The 20,081-nt window shown below is 35.9% G+C and overlaps 1 protein-coding gene across 1 annotated transcript in view; it reads right to left on the bottom strand.

Annotated features, from left to right (window-relative positions):
• Positions 1–607: 607 nt before the first annotated feature.
• Positions 608–20,081, bottom strand: part of LOC106871443 (UDP-N-acetylglucosamine/UDP-glucose/GDP-mannose transporter) — a 28,308-nt gene continuing 8,834 nt past the window's right edge. The window contains exons 3-12 of the mRNA XM_014917913.2: positions 14,067–14,153; positions 13,373–13,440; positions 12,633–12,704; positions 9,921–9,989; positions 9,132–9,234; positions 8,369–8,461; positions 6,648–6,794; positions 5,256–5,338; positions 3,610–3,721; positions 608–2,512 (exon numbers count right to left, since the gene is read on the bottom strand). Coding sequence (XP_014773399.1) covers positions 3,634–3,721; positions 5,256–5,338; positions 6,648–6,794; positions 8,369–8,461; positions 9,132–9,234; positions 9,921–9,989; positions 12,633–12,704; positions 13,373–13,440; positions 14,067–14,153 — 810 coding nt within the window. The 3' untranslated portion in view covers positions 608–2,512; positions 3,610–3,633. The remainder of the gene's footprint in view (positions 2,513–3,609; positions 3,722–5,255; positions 5,339–6,647; positions 6,795–8,368; positions 8,462–9,131; positions 9,235–9,920; positions 9,990–12,632; positions 12,705–13,372; positions 13,441–14,066; positions 14,154–20,081) is intronic.

Genomic DNA, 20,081 nt, shown 5'->3' with positions numbered 1-20,081 from the left:
ATTTGTTTTGCAAGATTTTTGATGTGAAATCGTGTGTTGAAACAGATGTTGTTATATTTGGGGATGGTCATATTGTCAGTTTAGCCAATAAAAATACACGCACTGTATATTTAGTGTTAATTTGCTTCAGCTTTATATTACATTACATTACATTAATCCTATTTCGGCCAGAGTTCTTTCGTCACACTTCTGTGACCTCATCAGTGGTCTTTTGTTTTCTTCTTTCTTGTGTGTCCCACCTTGCTAACTATCAGCCATTATGTATTTTGTATTCCTATTGTATGTGTCTACTTTGTGGGTTAACAAGGCAACCAATAGTTTTATGCGAAGAGATCTTCACAATTGTTCAAGCGTGCCACATGGCAGTGTTGGTACTTATCTACATTTTGGTCATTCTCACTGTTCGATATTAGTGTATATATCCATATATATGGATATATATACATATATATGTATATATATCCATATATATGTATATATATACATATAACACATTTCAGTTTGAATACTTGATAGTTTATTTCTAATTAAAAATTTATATATGAAAATATTCAAAAAAAAAAAGAAAGAAAAAAAAGAAAATATTGCAAAGGATATCTCTGGAATATAAATTGAAATATAGATTTATTTCCTTATTTTCAGCAGTTCTGATAATTTTATAATTCATTATGCCACGGAGAAAGGAGAAAAGGAGAGAGAACATTCGTTGTTCTTTGAGATCAGGTGTACATGCATGTGTGTGTGTATATACATATCTATATAATATAGATAGATATATAAATGTCAAGTGACAATAAAAACAAATTAACATCAAACTGACTTGATATTTGTTTACTTTTTTGTAGAATACATGTTTACTAAACTTTCACAAAAGGAGGGTTGACAGTAACTGCAAAGTTTCAGTCTGGTAGCTTTTGTTGGATGAAGGCTAGCAAGCTGAGGCTTCAAAGTCACTACTCACACACACACACACACACATTCTCATACAGATTAATGCAGCTATGGAAGAGGATGTTGATTTGGTTGTGATGATGATGAGAGTATGGTCAAATGATCAACTGAGCTGCTCCCAACGTATTGTATTTTTGTGTAAATAGTCGAGTATTCCACAGACATTTATACTCTTAACGCAATCCTCTGAAAGGGTCAGTGTGACACAGTGTCTGACAAGGTTGAATCTTTGAATTACAGCGATAATCCATTGAAAAAGCTTCCACAGTTTCCATCTGCAGGTTGATGTAAAAGAGAATTACTCCGGGTGGAGAACAGTGAGATTGAACTTGGGACCACATGACTGTGAAGTAAACTTGTTAACCATTCAACCATGGAACCATATCACACAGATCAATCAGCTGTCCAGTCACCGTTATTGGAATCAATGAAAAATCAATGTTTCTTATTGGTTGTTCATAGAAGAAACTAATATGGCATGGAAGTTGAAAACTCAAAAGAAAGATTAAAACAAATGAAAAATAAACAAGTGTTTAGGAATTAAAGAATTTTAGATTCGTCTGGGAGGTTTTTTTTTTGTTTATTTTAACCAACACGGCAACCAGGCCCAGGCTGGGGCAACCATAAAGTATGTAATATCGTTTGTAACATTGATGTTATGTTATATATATATATATATATATATATATATATATATATATATACGTTTGTAACATTGATGAAGCTTATATTTGATATTTGTTAGTCAATAATGATGATGATGATGATGATGACAAATACAAGTCTACAGTTGACTATCAATATGAAAATTTGATGCATAAATTGTCGCCAGGAAAATGGTGACAGAATTAACGAAAGTAACAACTTAAAATACTTTTGATTGCCATCACAGTATGAATCAAACTGGAACGACAGCCAACGACACTGAAATAGGATGGTAAACCCACAGCAAAATGCTTTTCTTAGAATATAAAAAGTCTTTTATTCATAAAGTAATGATAAGAAATGATATGAACAAAGTTGTTTTTACAAGCACACACACACACACACACACACACACACTGATGTCATTTTTATACATGTTCAGAGCTGTCATTTTTTTTTCTCTCTCTCTCCAGATCTCAAACATACAATTACAACAATGTTTTCTCTTTGTCATGATATGGCTTTCTCGCAACATATCTCACATTTCAAGAGTCTTTAGGATTTATTTTCATTTCATAGAATGGCCTGCTTTCATATCACTTGTGAAAATAGGTTTGAAGCTGAAACCAGCTTTTCTTCACATCTATTTTAAAAATGAAGAACTGAAAATCTTCGATAACAGTTTCCATCAATATAAAAGATATTTACAAGCCGTGAAAAATTGCTTAGAATACAGTACATAATTAATTAAAAGAAAGAAAAATATAATTTGCTCAATAAATATTGTAGTGAGTGTCAAAGTTTGTTGAGATTCGTAATAATGGAACCAACAATATTTTCAATTTAACACAAGTCCATTGGTTTCCAGAAGACATCCAACCAATTTCTGGGCTTCAGTCAAATGACATCAAACATCCTGAAAGAAATTTATGGAGAGCGTCAAGAAATTTGAACAGAAAGATTATTTTATGTTAATTAATGTTAACGACTTTTGGTTCAACCTATGCCAGCAAAGAAAACTGGCATTGAATGATCTTTCTTTTACCATAATGTGACAGAAAATATTCTTGCATTGCTTCACAAAAATACCATTCTCTCATCAATGGGATGAAGAACAAAGACTTCAAATTGTTTAAATAGCTCAAATTATTTTCTCATTGGTAAAGAAAATAAAAATCATTTTAAGTAGATAAGAAAGGGTTTCCTTGTCAATAAGAATGAACTCTGAAGGAAACTAGGGGCCAGATAAAGTATAAACCCAACCCCCACAAATTTTCTAGTTTTATGTAAAAAAGAATAGCATCAATGCATGAGAAAATAGAAGCACCATTGTTTAGAAGGAACCGGTTAGCTTATAGAAGGTTGTAAATAGCTGAGCCAGTCAAATTCTCCGACAATTTTACAGAGAGAAGATCCACAAAACAAACTGATTTATTTGCTTCCACTTATAAAATGGGTCTAAACCCAGAAACTGGAACTACTGAGATTTTGCCAATAATTCTTAAAACAAGCAAAAAAGCTTTATGCCAAAACACAAGAGAGAGAGAGTGAGAGAGAGAGAGAGAGAGAGAGAGAGAGAGAGAGAGACAGACAGAGAGAGAGAGAGATAGAGAGAGAGAGAGAGAGAGAGAGAGAAAGAGAGAGCATTGTATTTTCTCTCCCTAATGGAGAAATCTGCAGATTTATCTCTCTGACTTCACATATCAGCAAGGTCAGAGAACTGATAATTTATCAGAGAAGCTGATTGTGTTCCAAAGAGAAAATGATTTGCTAAATCACACACGCACGCACACAGAGGTTCACTGCCCATCCATTGTAGTCATTACTTAAAAATTTCACCCTGACCAAAAGGTCATCAGTTGGTGTTTGAGGGAAGAGACTTTTCTTTAAAACTGTCGCTGGATTTGAACTCAGAACATAAAGGAATGTATTTTGTTTGACACTCTACCAATTCTGCCAACATCAGTAACAATGACAACGACAACGATGATGATGATGATAATAAATGAATACCTTCAAATAAATAACTAAATGGAACTAAGCTCGTTGTAACTGATTTGAAGATTTTGGTGCATCTGGTACACTTCGAAATGTCATGTAGGTGTACATTAGACTGCCAAAGACACTGCAAGAGAAAACACATTGAATTAGAAATTGTCAGATATCAGCAGCAACAGCAATAAGTAAGGCTTTCAGCTAAACATATAAACTTGGATGCACAACCGAAATTGATGGAAAGAAGGTCAGAGACAGCCCTTGTCAATGTGTGAAGAGCTTGGTGAAAGAAGGAGCTAGGTTAGGAGCACAGAGTTTAAAGGTAAGGTATTATCAAGAGAGGTCACCTTGCTGAGTTAAGGTGATAACTGAGTGCGGGTAGAGTGAAGGAGAGAAAGAGAAAGGTCACTTGGTTGAGTTAAAGGGATTGGTGGAGTGAAGTTAAAAGCGCTATCTGTGGAGAGTAATGTCCCCTTACCTGAGAGACAGAGAGAGAGAATGTGTAAGACTTAGCTGTTGAGTCTTGATCACGTAGACCTATAAGCAAAGACATTCCAGCCATGACCATACCATTTTATTTCCTGAATAAGACTACATTGTGTGTGGCGGTTTCTTAAAGCCAAAGGGTGTGATCTAAGGTTTGTTTGGCAGTTACTTTTAGCAGGTTGAGCAGCATTTAAAAATGCTCCTGGTATATTTTAATGTAGCAAAGGAAAAGTGAAAATGATATTAACAAAAATTGGACAGAATTACAGAAAGATTCTTGTGCCAAAAATGACCAAAGCAAGACGAAAGGTGTTCTTCCATCAGGATACTGCTTGGCCACATGACATTCCAGAGGCTGGAGCGGTTTGAATGGGAAACAATGCCCCACCCACCTTATTCACCAGACATTGCCCCACCTGATTATCATTTATTCCCCAGTCTTCAAAATCATTTGGATGGAAAAAATATGAATTCTGTAGACAAGGTCAGAACAGTATTGGAGGAGTATTTTCCATCACAGACAAGTGATGGGAGAGGGGCCTTGAAAGTCTACCAGGTAGATGGAAGAGCATTGCAGGAAATGAAGGAGAGAATATTTTAGATTAGAAAAGAACTTTGTTTATTTTAATTATGAAAAGTAAAAGAAGTATGAAAAAATCCGCATTATTTATGAGATAACCCAATATATATATATATATATATATATATATATATATAATGAAGGCGCATGGCCTTGTGGTTAGGTTGTTGGACTCAATCATTAGATCAAGAGTTCAATTCCCTGACTGGGCATTGTACACTTTATGTTGCTCCAGCCCCACTTTCAATCAGTGGGGAATGTTGGCCTGTTTGCCTGGCCATCGGAGTGGCATCATTGGAAGGCTAAAACAACGCAAAAGCACATAATGGTCAGCATTGTGTAACAACATCTGATAGCTTGGTTGGTCATGTGATTACATGATATATATATTTATGTGCCAGGCTTCCACTGAATTTCACTGAGAAGACTTTAGCAGAAGTGAAGCTATGGTAGAAGGCATTTGCCCAGCTCATGATGGGATTGAACCAAGGATTTACTATGGATGTAGAGAAACCACTTTAACCACTCAACCATCACAATTAATGACACTAATTATTAAAAGCGTTTGACTAAAAAGTCTGCTACAGTTCTCACTTACCTTATATTTAAACCAATAAAATTAGTGTAACTGAATATATAGTCACCACCAATAAACATTCCAATGTATGTAACTAACAGATTCTGAAATGGAAATAGGACAACTGGAAATTAATAGTAATTAACAGACTAAGCGAAATTTGGCTAAATTAACATTTGTCAATTACAATTTATGCTAATTATTTGAAAAGATTAAAATATTTGGCCTTTATAAAAATGAAACCATTATAAGTGATATTTGAGATGGTGTGTGTTTGTGTGTGTGTGAAAAAGTGCTAGTTTAGAATTGGTCTGATCAGTTGCACCTGCACCAACTGCAATCATTGAAATGCTAATACTTAAGTGTGACAGACAACTAAATGCACACACACACACACAAATGAGTAGGCCCTGTCTATTGTGTACAGGGAATAATAAAAAAGAGAAAAAAGGACACAACACTGGAAATAAAGTAAAATAATAAAATCCAGATATTGTAAATTTGTGTGGTTTTTGAATGTTTACTGTATTTGTAGTAGATATTTCATAAAGTGGAAAGGTCAAGATACTGGCATGGTTGGATGGTCTGACAAGACCTGGCAAAGCCAGAGAATGGCACCAGGCTCCATTGTCTGCTCTGGCATGGTTTTTATGGGGTCTGATGCCTCTTTCTAACCCCAATCACATTACAGGTGCTTTTTACATGACACCAGCACTGGCAGGGGTCACCAAATAACTTGCAAGATAAAAACCCCGACTGGGAGAGGGGGTGGTATTGAGGGAGGAGGTGGCTTTGTGCCAGTCGATGACAACAGAAGGATAGACATAGGAGAGATACTTGGCTGTCCCAGTCAGAGGAGTTAGGGAGACAGAGAGAGAGAGAGAGAGAGAGATGGTGGTGGAAATGTGTTGGAATAATGGTACAATGGGGATGAACATAAGAGGTAAAGAGGATTGGACAGGGAAGAGGCTAGAGGGGGATGTTTCATAAAAGTGTGAGGGGAGATGGGACAGAGGTGATTGTAATGGTGAGGAAAATAATACTGTATGTATAGTGTATATACAACATACTATTTTATATAATATTGTAAATATATATATAAGATGCTATTGTATAAAGTTCTCGCGGGTTGCCAGCTCCTGTCAAACCATCCAACCCATGCCAGCATGGAAAACAGACGTGATGGTGATGTTCTTCTGTATACAATACTGTATACACTTTGTCCTGTTCCTATTTCCAACCTAACAGAAATCAGCACAACTCAATAAATAAACCTACAGACTATCACCATTTCTGTAAATTCCTGTTCTTAGAAGTTAATTCCGTTTAATCTTAGATTTATGTTATTAAGCAGATGGTTAAAACATTTTCAACAATTCCATTTAATAAATGAAAAATGCTGAAGTATCTTACCTTAATGACGCCAACAATAGTTGTTGTCAGAGCGGAGTTATAAGACGTACAGAGAACAATGGAGAAGTTAAGAATAAAACCCATAACACAAGACATTAAGAAACAAGCAATAAATACAGGATCGGACCAATGTGGGAAAGAAATGATCTGAAAATAAAAGAAATAAAAAATAAATACAAATAAATTTCTTATGAAAGAGAAAACTGAAAACTTTAAATCTACAAATTTAAATATTGAAAATTTTTACATAAAATTGTGTATACAACAAAATGTGTAGAGCACCATGTATACAATAACTGCCACTTCTGTTTAAGATGACAGCAACAATAATGAATGAGACTTCACAGGGGATTAACCTCACAAGTTTTGGATCATTGTACTCTTGGTTCAAATCTTGTAGAGGTCAACTTTCCTTTTTATTCTTTAGGGGTTAATAGATGAAGTACCAGTTGTGTATTGGGGTTAATTTTTTCCTCTCTTTGGTCTTTTTCTGGAGGAAATCAACTGAAATGAGAAGGGATGGAAGCTGCAAGGTGATATGTCACAATGGCAACTTTATGATTCCATCAGAGGCTGTGGGTGTAGGGGTGGGGTGGGAGACCAAAGCATGCCATGTATTCTCCACAGACCCTCACTGTCAAATCCTATAAAACATATTCTGTGTGTGTGTGTGTGTGTGTGTGTGTGTGTGTGTGTGTGTGTGTGATGTTATAATTACAATAGTAAAAAAACACATAATATAATGTGAAGACTGGAAAGTTCTTTCTTGGAACCAGATTAATAATATTTAGGTTAACTTCAACACCTCATTAAAAAATGGGCCGAAACACTGATAGTTGTTAACAGCTGAGTCCAGTATTTTACCGCATTAATACAATAATAAAGGTCAAACGTTCTTTATTATTTTCTTTAATTGTATTCTTAAACTTTGAAAAAGCTTGAAATGACATCAGACAGCATAAAACATTGACCAATGAAACATTTTGGCTCAGGGTGGCCAGTTATTAAAAAAAAAAAATGTGTCAATCCCATCTTGGAAAGAAAACAGAGTGAAATAACGACACAATGTGTGTGTGTGTGTGTGTGTGTGTGTGTGTGTGTGTGTGTGTGTGTGTGTGTGTGTGCACGCCCCCTCTATATTGCAAAAACTAAAAAAGAAAATGTAAAACGTTTCTTGAGATGTTCTTTGGATTCTGCTAATCCATTACTCTAATGCTGCTGATGATAATCCTTTGTACTAATAGACACAAAGCCTGGAATTTGTGGGAAGGATTGTCTCGACTTCAATACTCAACTGATAATTGTTATATTGACCTTGAAAGGATGAAAAGGTAAAGCTGACTTTAGTAGCATTTGAACTCAGAACACAATGAACTGGAAGAAATGCCCAGCAGCTAACATTTCTGTCAGCTTACTGCCCTTAATAATAATGCTTTCAAATTTTGGCACAAGGCCAGCAATTTTAGGGGGGGGGGTGGCTAAGTTGATTACAACTAGTACTTTATTTTCTTGATCTTAGAGGGATGAAAGGCAAAGTTGACCTCAGCAGGATTTGAACTCGGAAAGTAAAGACCTTAAGAAATGCCACTAAGCATTTTGTCCAACAGGCTAATTGGCTCTGCCTTAGAAAGGGTGATCTGAATAATGAAGTGATTTGTAAATAGATTAACTTTAATTAAAAAAATAAAATATTTTAATCTAAAAAAAAAAATGATACTCACATCTTCTAAACCTCCAGTAAATTTTGCAATCATTGTCGCTGGAATAAGCATAAATAAACTATTGTAGAACAGCAAACCATGCTTTCCAAGTTCCTGAAAGATATAAACATAAAAAAACATTTATAAAAAAAAAATATTGTCACTAATTTTGTAAATATAATTCTATAAATAATTAAATTTTTATTTGAGATACGTTTTGTTTGTTGCTCAACCCAAGTCAACCCTGGTTGACAGTCCTCTGATCAAAGACACTAGCTGTGACCAATCTATCATTTTAGGATGTCTGCAAGATTATATTATTTAATGGACTCCTTTATGATGTGATTTGAGGGAAATTTGGTGCTGTTTCTATCAGGTCAATCATATCACAGAAGCTCTGTCATTGGTTTAGACAAATTTCCTTTTATGTGATTGTGTGAAAATATTTTAAACATTTTCTTAGCAAAATTAATTAGTAATGCATTAAATTTCATTTTTTCTCAGAAACATCCTGGAAATTTTAACCAAGCTGCAAGCAATAATTCCATTTTACAGGTATTCATACTCCCAGGAGTAATGACCAGTTCAGGGTGATAAATACCCCTGGTCAGTGGGACTGAGGAGTAGCCAACATAACTGTTGAGAGAGAGAGAGAGAGAGAGAGAGAAATGGGGAAAAGAGAGGAGAGAGAGAGGGTAGGAAGGAGACAGAGGAGAGAGAGAGAGAGAGAAAAGACAGACAGACAGAGAGAAAACAGAGGAATCAAAAAAGGTAAAGTTCTTACCTTTGCATCTAATTTCTTTTTTGTATAAACACCATTCAAAGCGGTGAAGAAATCATTTAAAAGTATAAAGATATAACCTATAAGGTCAAAGGTCAAATCAGAGCTGGAAAAAAAAGAGAGAAAACCATCAAAATGAAAACTGTAAATACATATAATATAATATAAGATAATTAACGGGTTTTTTTGTCTATTTTTTTTTTACACCAGAATGGATAAGACAAGACTTCAGAGTCTGGATTCTTTTTCAGTTTTCCATAAGCTGGATGCTCTTCCAGTTGCTAACTTTTACCTTTTCCCAAACAAGACAAAATTCCTCCCCCACCACTCCTAAGTCTATTGAACCATAAACAGTCCAGACATGCTTTTGAGGTGGATTGCAAATAAACAACACCAGCTGTATGGTGGTGACAGTTTACAATCAGAGTACATCAAGATTTTCAGTTAAACCTTCAGCAAGTTGTGTGCAGCATAAATCTGTGTGTGGAGGGATTGAAAGGTTTGTAATGGGGAAGGAATTGCAGAATGTGTTTAGTGGAAGGTGTCGTGTGTGAGAGAAGGTAGGGATGAGGAGATGATGAGTTTGAGCTGGGACCTGACCAGTTTGAAAGAGTGACCTGCAGAGGTTATGGACACTGCCCACTTCTGAAGAAGCAAAAAGAGGGACTTGTCAGCGGTTGAAGATTTACTAATTAGTGGGGATAGTATGGATAATTAGGAAGAAAATGTTAAACGTAAAAATACTTTTATTTTGGTTAAAACTAAAAAAAGAAAAGAAAAGAAAAGGCTTACCTTGCTGCTATCAGAGCACCAAATATCATCAAGAACACTGTAAATTGCACATAAGTTTGGGCTCTAGTTCTAAATGCAGAAACAAACAGAAAAGAAACGAAAAAAAACATTGAAAGTTAATAAAAAAAAGATATATTTCTAGAAATCTATTAAATTGTTAAAAATCACAATATAAAATAACAATGTAAACTGTTATTAATAAAAAAAATGTGAAAATCAAATATCTTTTCTAGTGATTTCTTTTGGTTACAATAGCGTCAAACCAATTCCATCAGTTCACAAGTTCTATAAGAGAGAGAGGTGTGACACGATGGAGGTGTGACACGATGGAGGTGTGTGACGTTGTGAATGGACAACAGACTACAATTGATCTGAAAGAGAAGCTGAATATGAGAGGAATGCGAAGTAGAGAGAGAGAAAGAGAGGAAAGACTACACTGATAGGAGAGATGAGATCTAAATAAAATGGTAGAAAATGGATAGAATGTGATGAAGAGTGAAATCTAGAAAGACATGGAACAAAGCGGTTGTGACGGATTTTATGATTGCTTTGTCAAAAGAGATGACAAAGGAATGTGACAATTAACAACAAGCACAATCCAAGGAGACCTACACTTACAAGCTGGTATGGCAGGCAAAGAGGATGCTGAAACAATAGTGATGGAGTCTGGGATATTCTTAGTGTTCTTCTCCTCTGCCCCCCCCCCACTCAGCCCGACATCCCTATACCACTTTCTTGCTTCTCACTACTCCTCTCTTCATGGCTCTCCCACCTACTCCACACACAGTCACTTCCCCATATTCACAGTACCCTATTGTACATATATCATGGGACAGAATTGGATCTCTCCACTGTCAACCCACTCCACCATCTCTCTCTCTCTCCAGCTGTCCCACTCTGGACCTTCTACTTGGCCAAGAGTGGAAGAGACAATGTCTGCTCGTGACTGCATAAGTACCAAAAGTAATTAGTAAAAGTATAAAGTGTATTACCAAGTCACATTTGCTTGCAAAGGATGGCTATGGTGTGTGTGTGTGTGTGTGTGTGTGTGTGTGTGTACATACGCACATACATGTTCATTCTCAACAAACGTTGAACAGAAAACATTCAGAGCCTTGTTTGATACTGTCACTAGACATGTTCAGTCAACCGTGTCAGCCGATGCCAGCTGGGAACCTATAACCATTTCTAAGACCAATCAGCTGACTATCCTCTACCAATCAAGTCCTACTGAAAACATTTACTAATTTGAGTAATGAACTCACAGTGCAAGCTTCAAACATTAGTCATTTGTCACATAAGTCATGCATTTCTATTTCAACATTTTGAAAATCAGTGCAAACTGTAAAACTGGTTAAATCTTTAACTATAATAATAATAATAATAATAATAATGAAATATTTTAACTATTCTCAGTACATTTTCAACTTCTATTTTCCCTATATATATAGGCCAACAGGTTTTAGGGTCTGACAATACACCATAAAGTTAAACCCTTTACGGATGGGAAACTCAGGGTAATTTCATAAACTGGCCTTCCCCAGTAAAAAAAATATACTGCTCTACATCTTAGAATGTGCTTCTTCTCCAGATTTATGTTTTCTACAAACAATATATCATCATCATCATCATCATCATCGTTGTTTAATGTTCGCTTTCCATGCTAGCATGGGTTGGACGATTTGACTGAGGACTGGTGAAACTAGTTTCACCAGTCCTCAGTCAAATCAGTTCTAAGATCCAATCTAAGACACATCCAGCTTTGTTCCTAATGTTTTATGTTTTAAAATTCCATTGTATTTGTCTATTGTCTGTTTAGTATTGTGAATAATAAAAGTTATTGATACAGGTTAGCAACTCAGCAGTTTACTATTGAGAGGGATAAAGAAATGTTAATGTGGTACAGGTGGGAGAGATACCGTCTTTTGTTTGAAAACATTGGTTTACTTATTTTCACACACAAGTGGTGTTGAAAACACATGCAGACTGCAAAACACAAACATGCACATGGGAAGAAAAAAAACCTTATTTAAAAAGAACAAATGTAGAACAGTTGTGTTTTTAAAACAGCTTTGAATGAAAATTCATTACCCTTGTGTGTGTGTGTATAGAGGGTCGGCCAAAAGTCACCCGAAAGTAAATCAAAATTCCAGGCAGCACGGAATTTTGTCAGTGAACAGGTCGTGGTCTCAAAGCGACGAAAATATTTTGACAAATTAAATTTAAATGTTGAAGTGAATCTAATGGTTTTGTGTGTTTCTTAAATGGCTTATAAACACCTTCCATGCTGCAATTGTTTTCATTCCAACACACGATCAGGTCACTTGCTATGCAAGTGCATCTCCATAATATATATGTGTGTGTGTGTGTGTGTGTGTGTGTGTGTGTGTGTGTGTGTGTGTGTGTGGAACATTCCTGTGGCATGTAAAAGCACCCACTACACTCTCGGAGTGGTTGGCGTTAGGAAGGGCATCCAGCTGTAGAAACTCTGCCAAATCAGATTGGAGCCTGAATTTCTTTTAATATAAAACCTTCAAAAATATTAAATGAATTTTGGGGAAATAATTTCCTTAAAGACAAACTTTGACTTTCTTCAATTCCAATATATTTGCACCAACAAAAATCTAAAATATTCCACACGTTTCATTGCAAGGTTCAACAGAACCAATTTTAAAGATGCTAGGAATATGAATGAAGCTTAATAATACTTACTTTAATATAAAATATTCTAAAATCATGGTAAATAGAATTGAAAATCTTCTCAGCACAGTGAACATGGGCAAACTGTAAAGACAAACAGAGAGTCATAAGTTGAGGGGATTCCGCACACACGCATCCCATATACTCGCACACGATTCCCACCACCATTATCACCACCTCCATCCCTATTATTATAACAAGCAACTACAACCCCTCACCCTCCATGTCCCAAATAGATCTCATTAAACAAGAAAGCACCAAATAAAATTGCTTCCAAATCACTTTTAAAAGGTTTCCAATCCATTCCCTGACAAGTATTAATTAAACCAGATAATTAAGACAAATTCAGTATTAGTAAACACTGCCTAATTAATTAATAATCAAAAATGAAAACAATTATTTTTTCAAATAATCAATGTAAATAGAATTCCACTTTAATTAAACATTGTTAAGAATGGATTTAGATATTATGTTAATGAGTTCCTTCCTTATCAATGTTGAGTTCAGATCCCTATGACCTTCCTCTCTTCCACCCCCACCCCCATCTTCCGTGCCATGGGATTGCTACATCCCCTTGGACACAGGCAAATATATGTTTGGAAGAAATATTTAAAATTTTAAATTCTTCTGAGAAACTGAAGTTGGTAAAACATTAACAAAATGAAATTAAACAGTAATTATTAACTTAAAATTATATTTGTTCTAAAGAAACAATCCAGTGGAAAGATTTCAAAGAATTTTAAAACTCTTACTTTAATTTTTTGGTGCCGCCTAATCCAAACAATAGATTTACCACATAGACAATTGGCAAAGGACACACCTAGAAATAGAAACCAATATACTGAGAGAGGAAAATTTATCAGGTAGACAATTGGTAAAGAATGCATGTAATAACAGTAATCAATATATATATATTGATACAATTTACAAATCTAAAGTTTGATTGATTGTTATTACAGTTAATATTGTTTCACCCACCAACCCCTCCTACTATATATCCCAGCATCCCACCACCATCACAACATTACCCCAGACCCCACACCTCAATTACCATAAAATATTCAACAATTACATAGGGTTCCTGCTCTGTAGAACACTGTACCAGCCATGGTTCCTATGTTACAATTTAGTAAACTGATCACTTGCTACTATGAAAACATTGGATCAAAGGTTGGAAACCCTGTCAATTCTATTTTGTTGAAGATGGAAAGCAGTTCAAAATTATGTCTTAAAAATAACTATTGTCTAAGAAGACACCATTTCCTGTCCAACCATGGCTATTCTCTTACAATGGTTCTCTTAAAGAATGACAACACAAAAAATATTCTCTTAAAAAGTAAGTGTAGATAGCATACACTATAAAAATGGGACTAATTTGCTCTGAATATCATGATTAAATTAATAACAAACTCATTTGAGGTATTTAGATATTTAATAAAAACTTACCTTTCGAAAAATATCAGATGTAAACTCTGGAAATTTAACAATATTTAATTCTTTGCCAATAAATAAGACTAAAAGACATGCCACCATCTAAAGAAGAAACAAATGAATAATTATAAAATACGAAATAAAATTTTAGTCTTGGGATATTGAAAATATCAATGTTAAACTCTCTCCACCACCACCACCACTACCATTCTGTTGGTCTATGTTTGATATCAACAGTCATAGAATGTACCATCCATGGTTCCTATTTTACAGTTTGATAAACTAATCTTTTGATACAACATAAACATTGGTTTATTGATTGAAAAGCCTGTCAGTTCCATGTTTGAGTGGTGGGCAGAGCAATTCAAAATAATGTCTTAAAGATTAGGTAACACACTATTGTCTCCGAAGACAGTGTTTCCTGTCCCATCATGCCCTTCTCTTATAATGGTTGTCTTAAAATGCTTCTAAGGTTTGTGGGGTTCAGTTGAATGTTAATTGGGCTGTAGGGTGGGTAGTGGTGGAGAAGTATTGATATATGTATATATTGGTGGGGGTGGGGGTGCAGTCTTCCCCTCGTCTTGACATTGTTGTGACTTTTGTATAAAAACCAAGGACAGCATCTGTAGAAATGGCATCATTGTTCACAGTTTGCTGTGGAAACAAATCTGGACATTGAGCTGTTCATTGTTTGAAAGTCTAAGAAATATTAGCTTTTTTGGAAATAGCTGATTGTTGGTAACAGCTAGAACCTCTGGCCATGTAACACCTTCCTTTGTAAGGCTTACCTGAGACCGTCCAACCCATGCTGGCATGGAAAACACACGTTAAACGATGATGATGATGATATATATATATATATATATATATATATATGTATGTATGTATGTATGTATGTATGTGTGTGTGTGTGTGTGTGTGTGTGTGTGTGTGTGTGTGTGTATGAACCGATTTCATTGGGCAATATTTTAATAAGGAGAAGCCATAGAAAACTCCAGCTGAATGACAAGTATTTACTCCCAATCAGCTTTTATTTCCTGTCTGACAAGTGTCCAATGTGGCCACCACCTACGGCACGGGCAACATCAATGTGATAAGAGAATTCCTCCCAGATGCGTATCAGAGTATCACGATCCACTGAATTGATTCACTGTTGTTATTCAATATTGAAGGGCATTGAGGTTAGTGGGTGGTGTTCATGTCCCACCACCACCACCCTGGAGTCCATCTAATGTAGATTGGCTACAGCTGGGTCGTACAATTTCCAGCTTTAACAACTTTGAAAGGACACCAATTTTGTTTCTAATGGTTTTCTTGATAATCAATACTGTAACAGATGGACTTGAATAAGGCGGGGAGGGGAGTGGGGAATGTGAGGGAAGACAAACTGAAAAAAAAAAATCAATAAAACCAAACTATTTTATAGTATTGAACCCCAGGATGCTCTCAATTGAATAAACTCAAAAGACTTTCCAGCTGTGACCATCCTGACTTGTTTTCAATCACTCTATGAGACCATGATATCTAAACTGTCTCCTTTTTTAAGATGAGAGGATATTATTTGAGGGAGATTTTGCTGTTATTTCTAACAGGCAGACTGATTAGGCAGTGGTTTCAACATTGCTCTACTTTCAATTTCTATAGAAGCAGGGTCACAGGGGACAATGTATTTGCTAAATCACTGCTACTTTGTCTTTTTTTTTTATCCCAAAGGGATAAAAAGCAAACTTCATTGCTAACAGAATCTGAACTGAGAACAGAAAGAATGGGGACTCAATACTGTGAGGCCCTACAGATTCTATTTGGGCCCTACAGATTCTAAAATCTCACTGGCCTTTAATTAGGTTATCAGTGTTTTTCTGCAGCAACTAATTCTAGTGTATCACTGGTCCTGACCAAGGATGAATAGAAGTGGATATTGACAGAGGATAAAATCAAAGCTGGACCAAGGAGGCATCAGAGTAGATAAACAGTGCCCCCCGGTGGTGCTGAACACACCATGCAATTAAGCATTAATAAAATAAGATATTGTAATATAATATTTACAAGTGAACATGCTGCAAACAAACGAGAGTCATGAGGGGAAGTGGTTGTCTGCAGCTTCAGGTAAGTAGGTTGTATTAACCACAATTACACAAACACTACTCAAAGTTGGGATATAAAAACCTTACCCGACACACACACATACACACACACACATACACCACACACACACACAGAGAGACTCTTTGAACTGTTCTAAATAATACCTGTGTTCTGTACATTTGGCTGAGAGCCAACTGAAGCTATTCACGACTGTTGAAATGTTACATCACCATGAATGAAATGAATATCATCATAATAATAATAATCCTTTCTACTGAAGGGGGAGGGGGATTGACCCCAGTGCATAACTGGTACTTATTTTATTGACCCTGAAAGGATGAAAAGCAAAGTCAACTTTAGTGTAATTTGAACTCAGAACATAAAGACAGACGAAATGCTGTTAAGCCTTCTGCCTAGAATTTCTGACAATGCTGCCATACCTCATCACCGAATAAGAATTTTTTTCTAGACTAGGCACAAGGCCAGCAATTTCGGGAGAGGAGATAAGTCAGTTATATTAACTCCAGTGTTCAACTGAAACTTATTTTATCGACACCAAAAGGACAAAAGGCAAAACTGACCCTGGAATCATTTGAACCCAGAATGTAGAGATGGATGAAATGCTGCTAACCATTTTGCCCAGTAACAATTCTGTCAGCCCCACCACCGCCACTACAACAACCCTTGTCCAGGCCAGGGTCCAGGAGGCAGCTTTCCACTCCATATACATTATCAAGTATGATTAACAGAAGCTTCAGTGTGATTAAACATTGTTATCTTAAGATTCATTTATTTTGGGTTAAAAGTAGAAGAATGGGGCCACATTTTGTCTTTTATATTTTTATTAATGTTTTCATGTTGTACTTTTATTTTTTCTTTCAGTAATTAGTCAAGAAACAAAGATTGGAACAGAGGAATACTAACGGAGGAATTAATAAAATAAATCAAGTCAGGATTTAAGTTTTATTTGTAAAGAAAAATAACAAAAACAAAGGAAATTAGGCTGTAAAAATCTGTTAAGATATGAAAAAGAGAATTCTGAAAATGACGATGGTCTGGTATTGACAATGGACCATTATCACCATCATCATCATCGTTTTAATGTCTGTTTTGCATGCAGGCAGAGGTTGAACAGTTTTAGAAAAGCTGGTGAGCCAGAGGACTGTATCAAGCTAGGCTGTCTGTCGTAGCAGTTCCTACAGCTGGTTGCCCTTTCTGACACCAACCACTTTCCAGAGTGTACTGTGTACTTTTTTCATGGCACCAGCAAGGTCACCAAGTTACTCGTGAGACATGAGTGGAATGAGAGAAATAGCTTTGTGCCAAGTGTTGGGTGGTTCAAAAAGAGTTGATAGAACAATTTGAAAAATATTATTGTGAGTAGTGAAGATACACATATTTCAGGTCATCGCTGTCTATCTAAGAGAGAAGTCAAGAGGCCAATACTTTAGATAGTTCACCTCTCGAAGTAAACTCTTCAAGAAATTCTAAGATATGAAAAAAATCTTGATAACAAGCTCAGACATAAAGCTACAAGATGTAAGAAGTCTTCCAGTCAACAAGAACACATTTTACACTGTATTTCATTAGTTATGATAAAGGCTGTAAAGGTTAATTATAGCAAATTACCTAACCCTAGTCTCATTAGCTATAATGAAGGCCTAATCTTTATAGGCTTACAGAACCCTTGAAAAACATCTTACAGAACCCCTACATCATTATATATCAAAGTGTTAAGCCCTTCCGTTTTATAAAAGCTCATTTCATAAAAGATTAAACAATTTATAAACCTATCTTTGAAAGGTTTGGCATCAGACACCATAAAGAATGTTTAAGAAATTCCATCATAACAAAAATCTTGATCAGACCAAATTCCTCTGAAGAGAGAATTTTTTCCTGTAGGATCTCTTTACTACCTTCTTGATGCTAGGATTTCAAATATCTGAGCATATTTAACAAAGTTAAAAATAATGAATTAAATGCCAAAATTACTCAAAAATTCATTTACATATCATTAGTCGCTTTATCTCTATTTTTTGCAGAACCTCTCGCAACCTCTTGGCAAAGCCTGCTTTGAAAATGCTAATTAGACAATAAATTACTTGATGTTATCTCGTTAAATGTGACATAGACTGTGAATTAAAGCAAATTACTTGACACAATTTCTCATTAGTTATGCTATACACTATAAATTCTAGTTAATTACTTGATGTAATATCTCATTAGCTACAGCCTGATACTGGAAACTGCTATCATCAAACAACGCAATGGCAACGATAAGGACAGCTCTAATAAAACCGAACGACCACCTTTTGGCACCTTACAACTTCAAAGGTCGAGGTGGCTCAGTAGTTGAGGACAACAACAACAACCACCATTACAATTGTTGAAGAGCCAAACTGGGACCTGTTAATTGCTACAGTGCCCCCTATTTGGATGGAAGTCTGTAAAAGTCCCTTCCTTCTATTTTTTATCTTTTACTTGTTTCAGTCATTAGATTGCGGTCAAGCTGGGGCAATGCATTGAATTTTTAGTCAACCCTGGTGATTTTTTTTTTAAAGCCTGATACCAATTCTATCAGTCTCTTTTGCTGAACTGCTAAGTCACAGGGACATAAACAGACCAACAACAGTTGTCAAGCAGTGGGGGGAGGGGACAAACACAGACACAAAGACACACACAACAGGCTTCTTTCAGTTTCCATCGACAAAACCCACTCACAAGGCTTTGGTTGGCTAGAGGCTATAGTAGAAGGCACTTGACCAAGGTGCCATGCAGTAGGACTGAACCTGGAACCATGTGGTTGGGAAGCAAGCTTCTTACCACTCAGCCACGTCTGCGTTTAGTGAGAAACTCCACCTCAGTATGTCGAGAGCAACTCTTTTGTTCAGATTCATTGGCCCCTAAACACTTCAATGACTGACTAACAGGGTTAATACCAAATAGTTTAATTAATCTCAAATTGGAACAGTAAAATAGCTTCAATAATGAACAGCAACGAAGCCCTTCGCTCAGTGACAGCCTTCACAAAATGTCCTACTTTATCTTAGCAAAGCTTTTACAACAAAGCTCTCGACAACAATCTTGTCAAATAAACAACAGAGATACAAAATGCATTGTTGCTTAGCCCTAGGTCAATTCTGATTGAGGAAACATGCAAGAAATAGCAGCCAAATCTCCCTCAGAATAACAAGGTGTGCAGGGAAATAGATGTGTTAATGTAATTCAATGTAAAGAAATAAAAAAGATAAGATGGTCATGGCTGGAATGTCTTTGATCACAGATCTCAATTAGGGCTGACTCAAGACTAAACAACAGCATTAGCAAACATGTCTCTACATAGTTGGCTGATCTGCTAGAAATAACAGCCAAATCTCAATCATTTCACACACTATCATCTTGGGGGGAAAAACAAGATGCATGGATAATGTCATCCTGGATATAGAAAAACACAAGATGGTCATAGGTGGAATGTCTTTGAACACAGGTCTAATTGATCAGCCACTGACCTAGGGCTAAACAACAACAACAACACTGCTTTGTGTTGTTTATTTCTTTGAATAAAAATGGAGAAGAAATGTTAAACAATTAAAAGTTTATAAGAAGAGGAATAAAAGAAGACAGAGAGAAAAGAGGGGGGAGGGAGGCACAAAAAGGCAGTAATGAATAGACTCCATTGCAGGGGGTCAGAGAAACAGTCAGAAGAGAAGGAATTCAGGATATATATACATGTGTGGTAATTTATATACATAAAGGCTGTGTGAATAGCAATTTCAGAAAAAGACAACATTCTCTCTCCACCACCCCCACCCCCACCCCTGCATGACATATATTCATGTTTTTGTGTGTCTGCTTGTTTAGGTGACTGAATGGGGGAGGTGAGACAACAGAATATTTGGACATGTTACTCAAACACTTCAGAACAAACACACTAATAATTCACTC

Source organism: Octopus bimaculoides, chromosome 13 (genome assembly GCF_001194135.2).
Source record: "Octopus bimaculoides isolate UCB-OBI-ISO-001 chromosome 13, ASM119413v2, whole genome shotgun sequence".
NCBI classification, from domain to species: domain Eukaryota; kingdom Metazoa; phylum Mollusca; class Cephalopoda; order Octopoda; family Octopodidae; genus Octopus; species Octopus bimaculoides.
The sequence above is the reverse complement of the archived record's forward strand: the minus strand, read 5'-3'. Positions and strand labels throughout refer to the sequence as shown.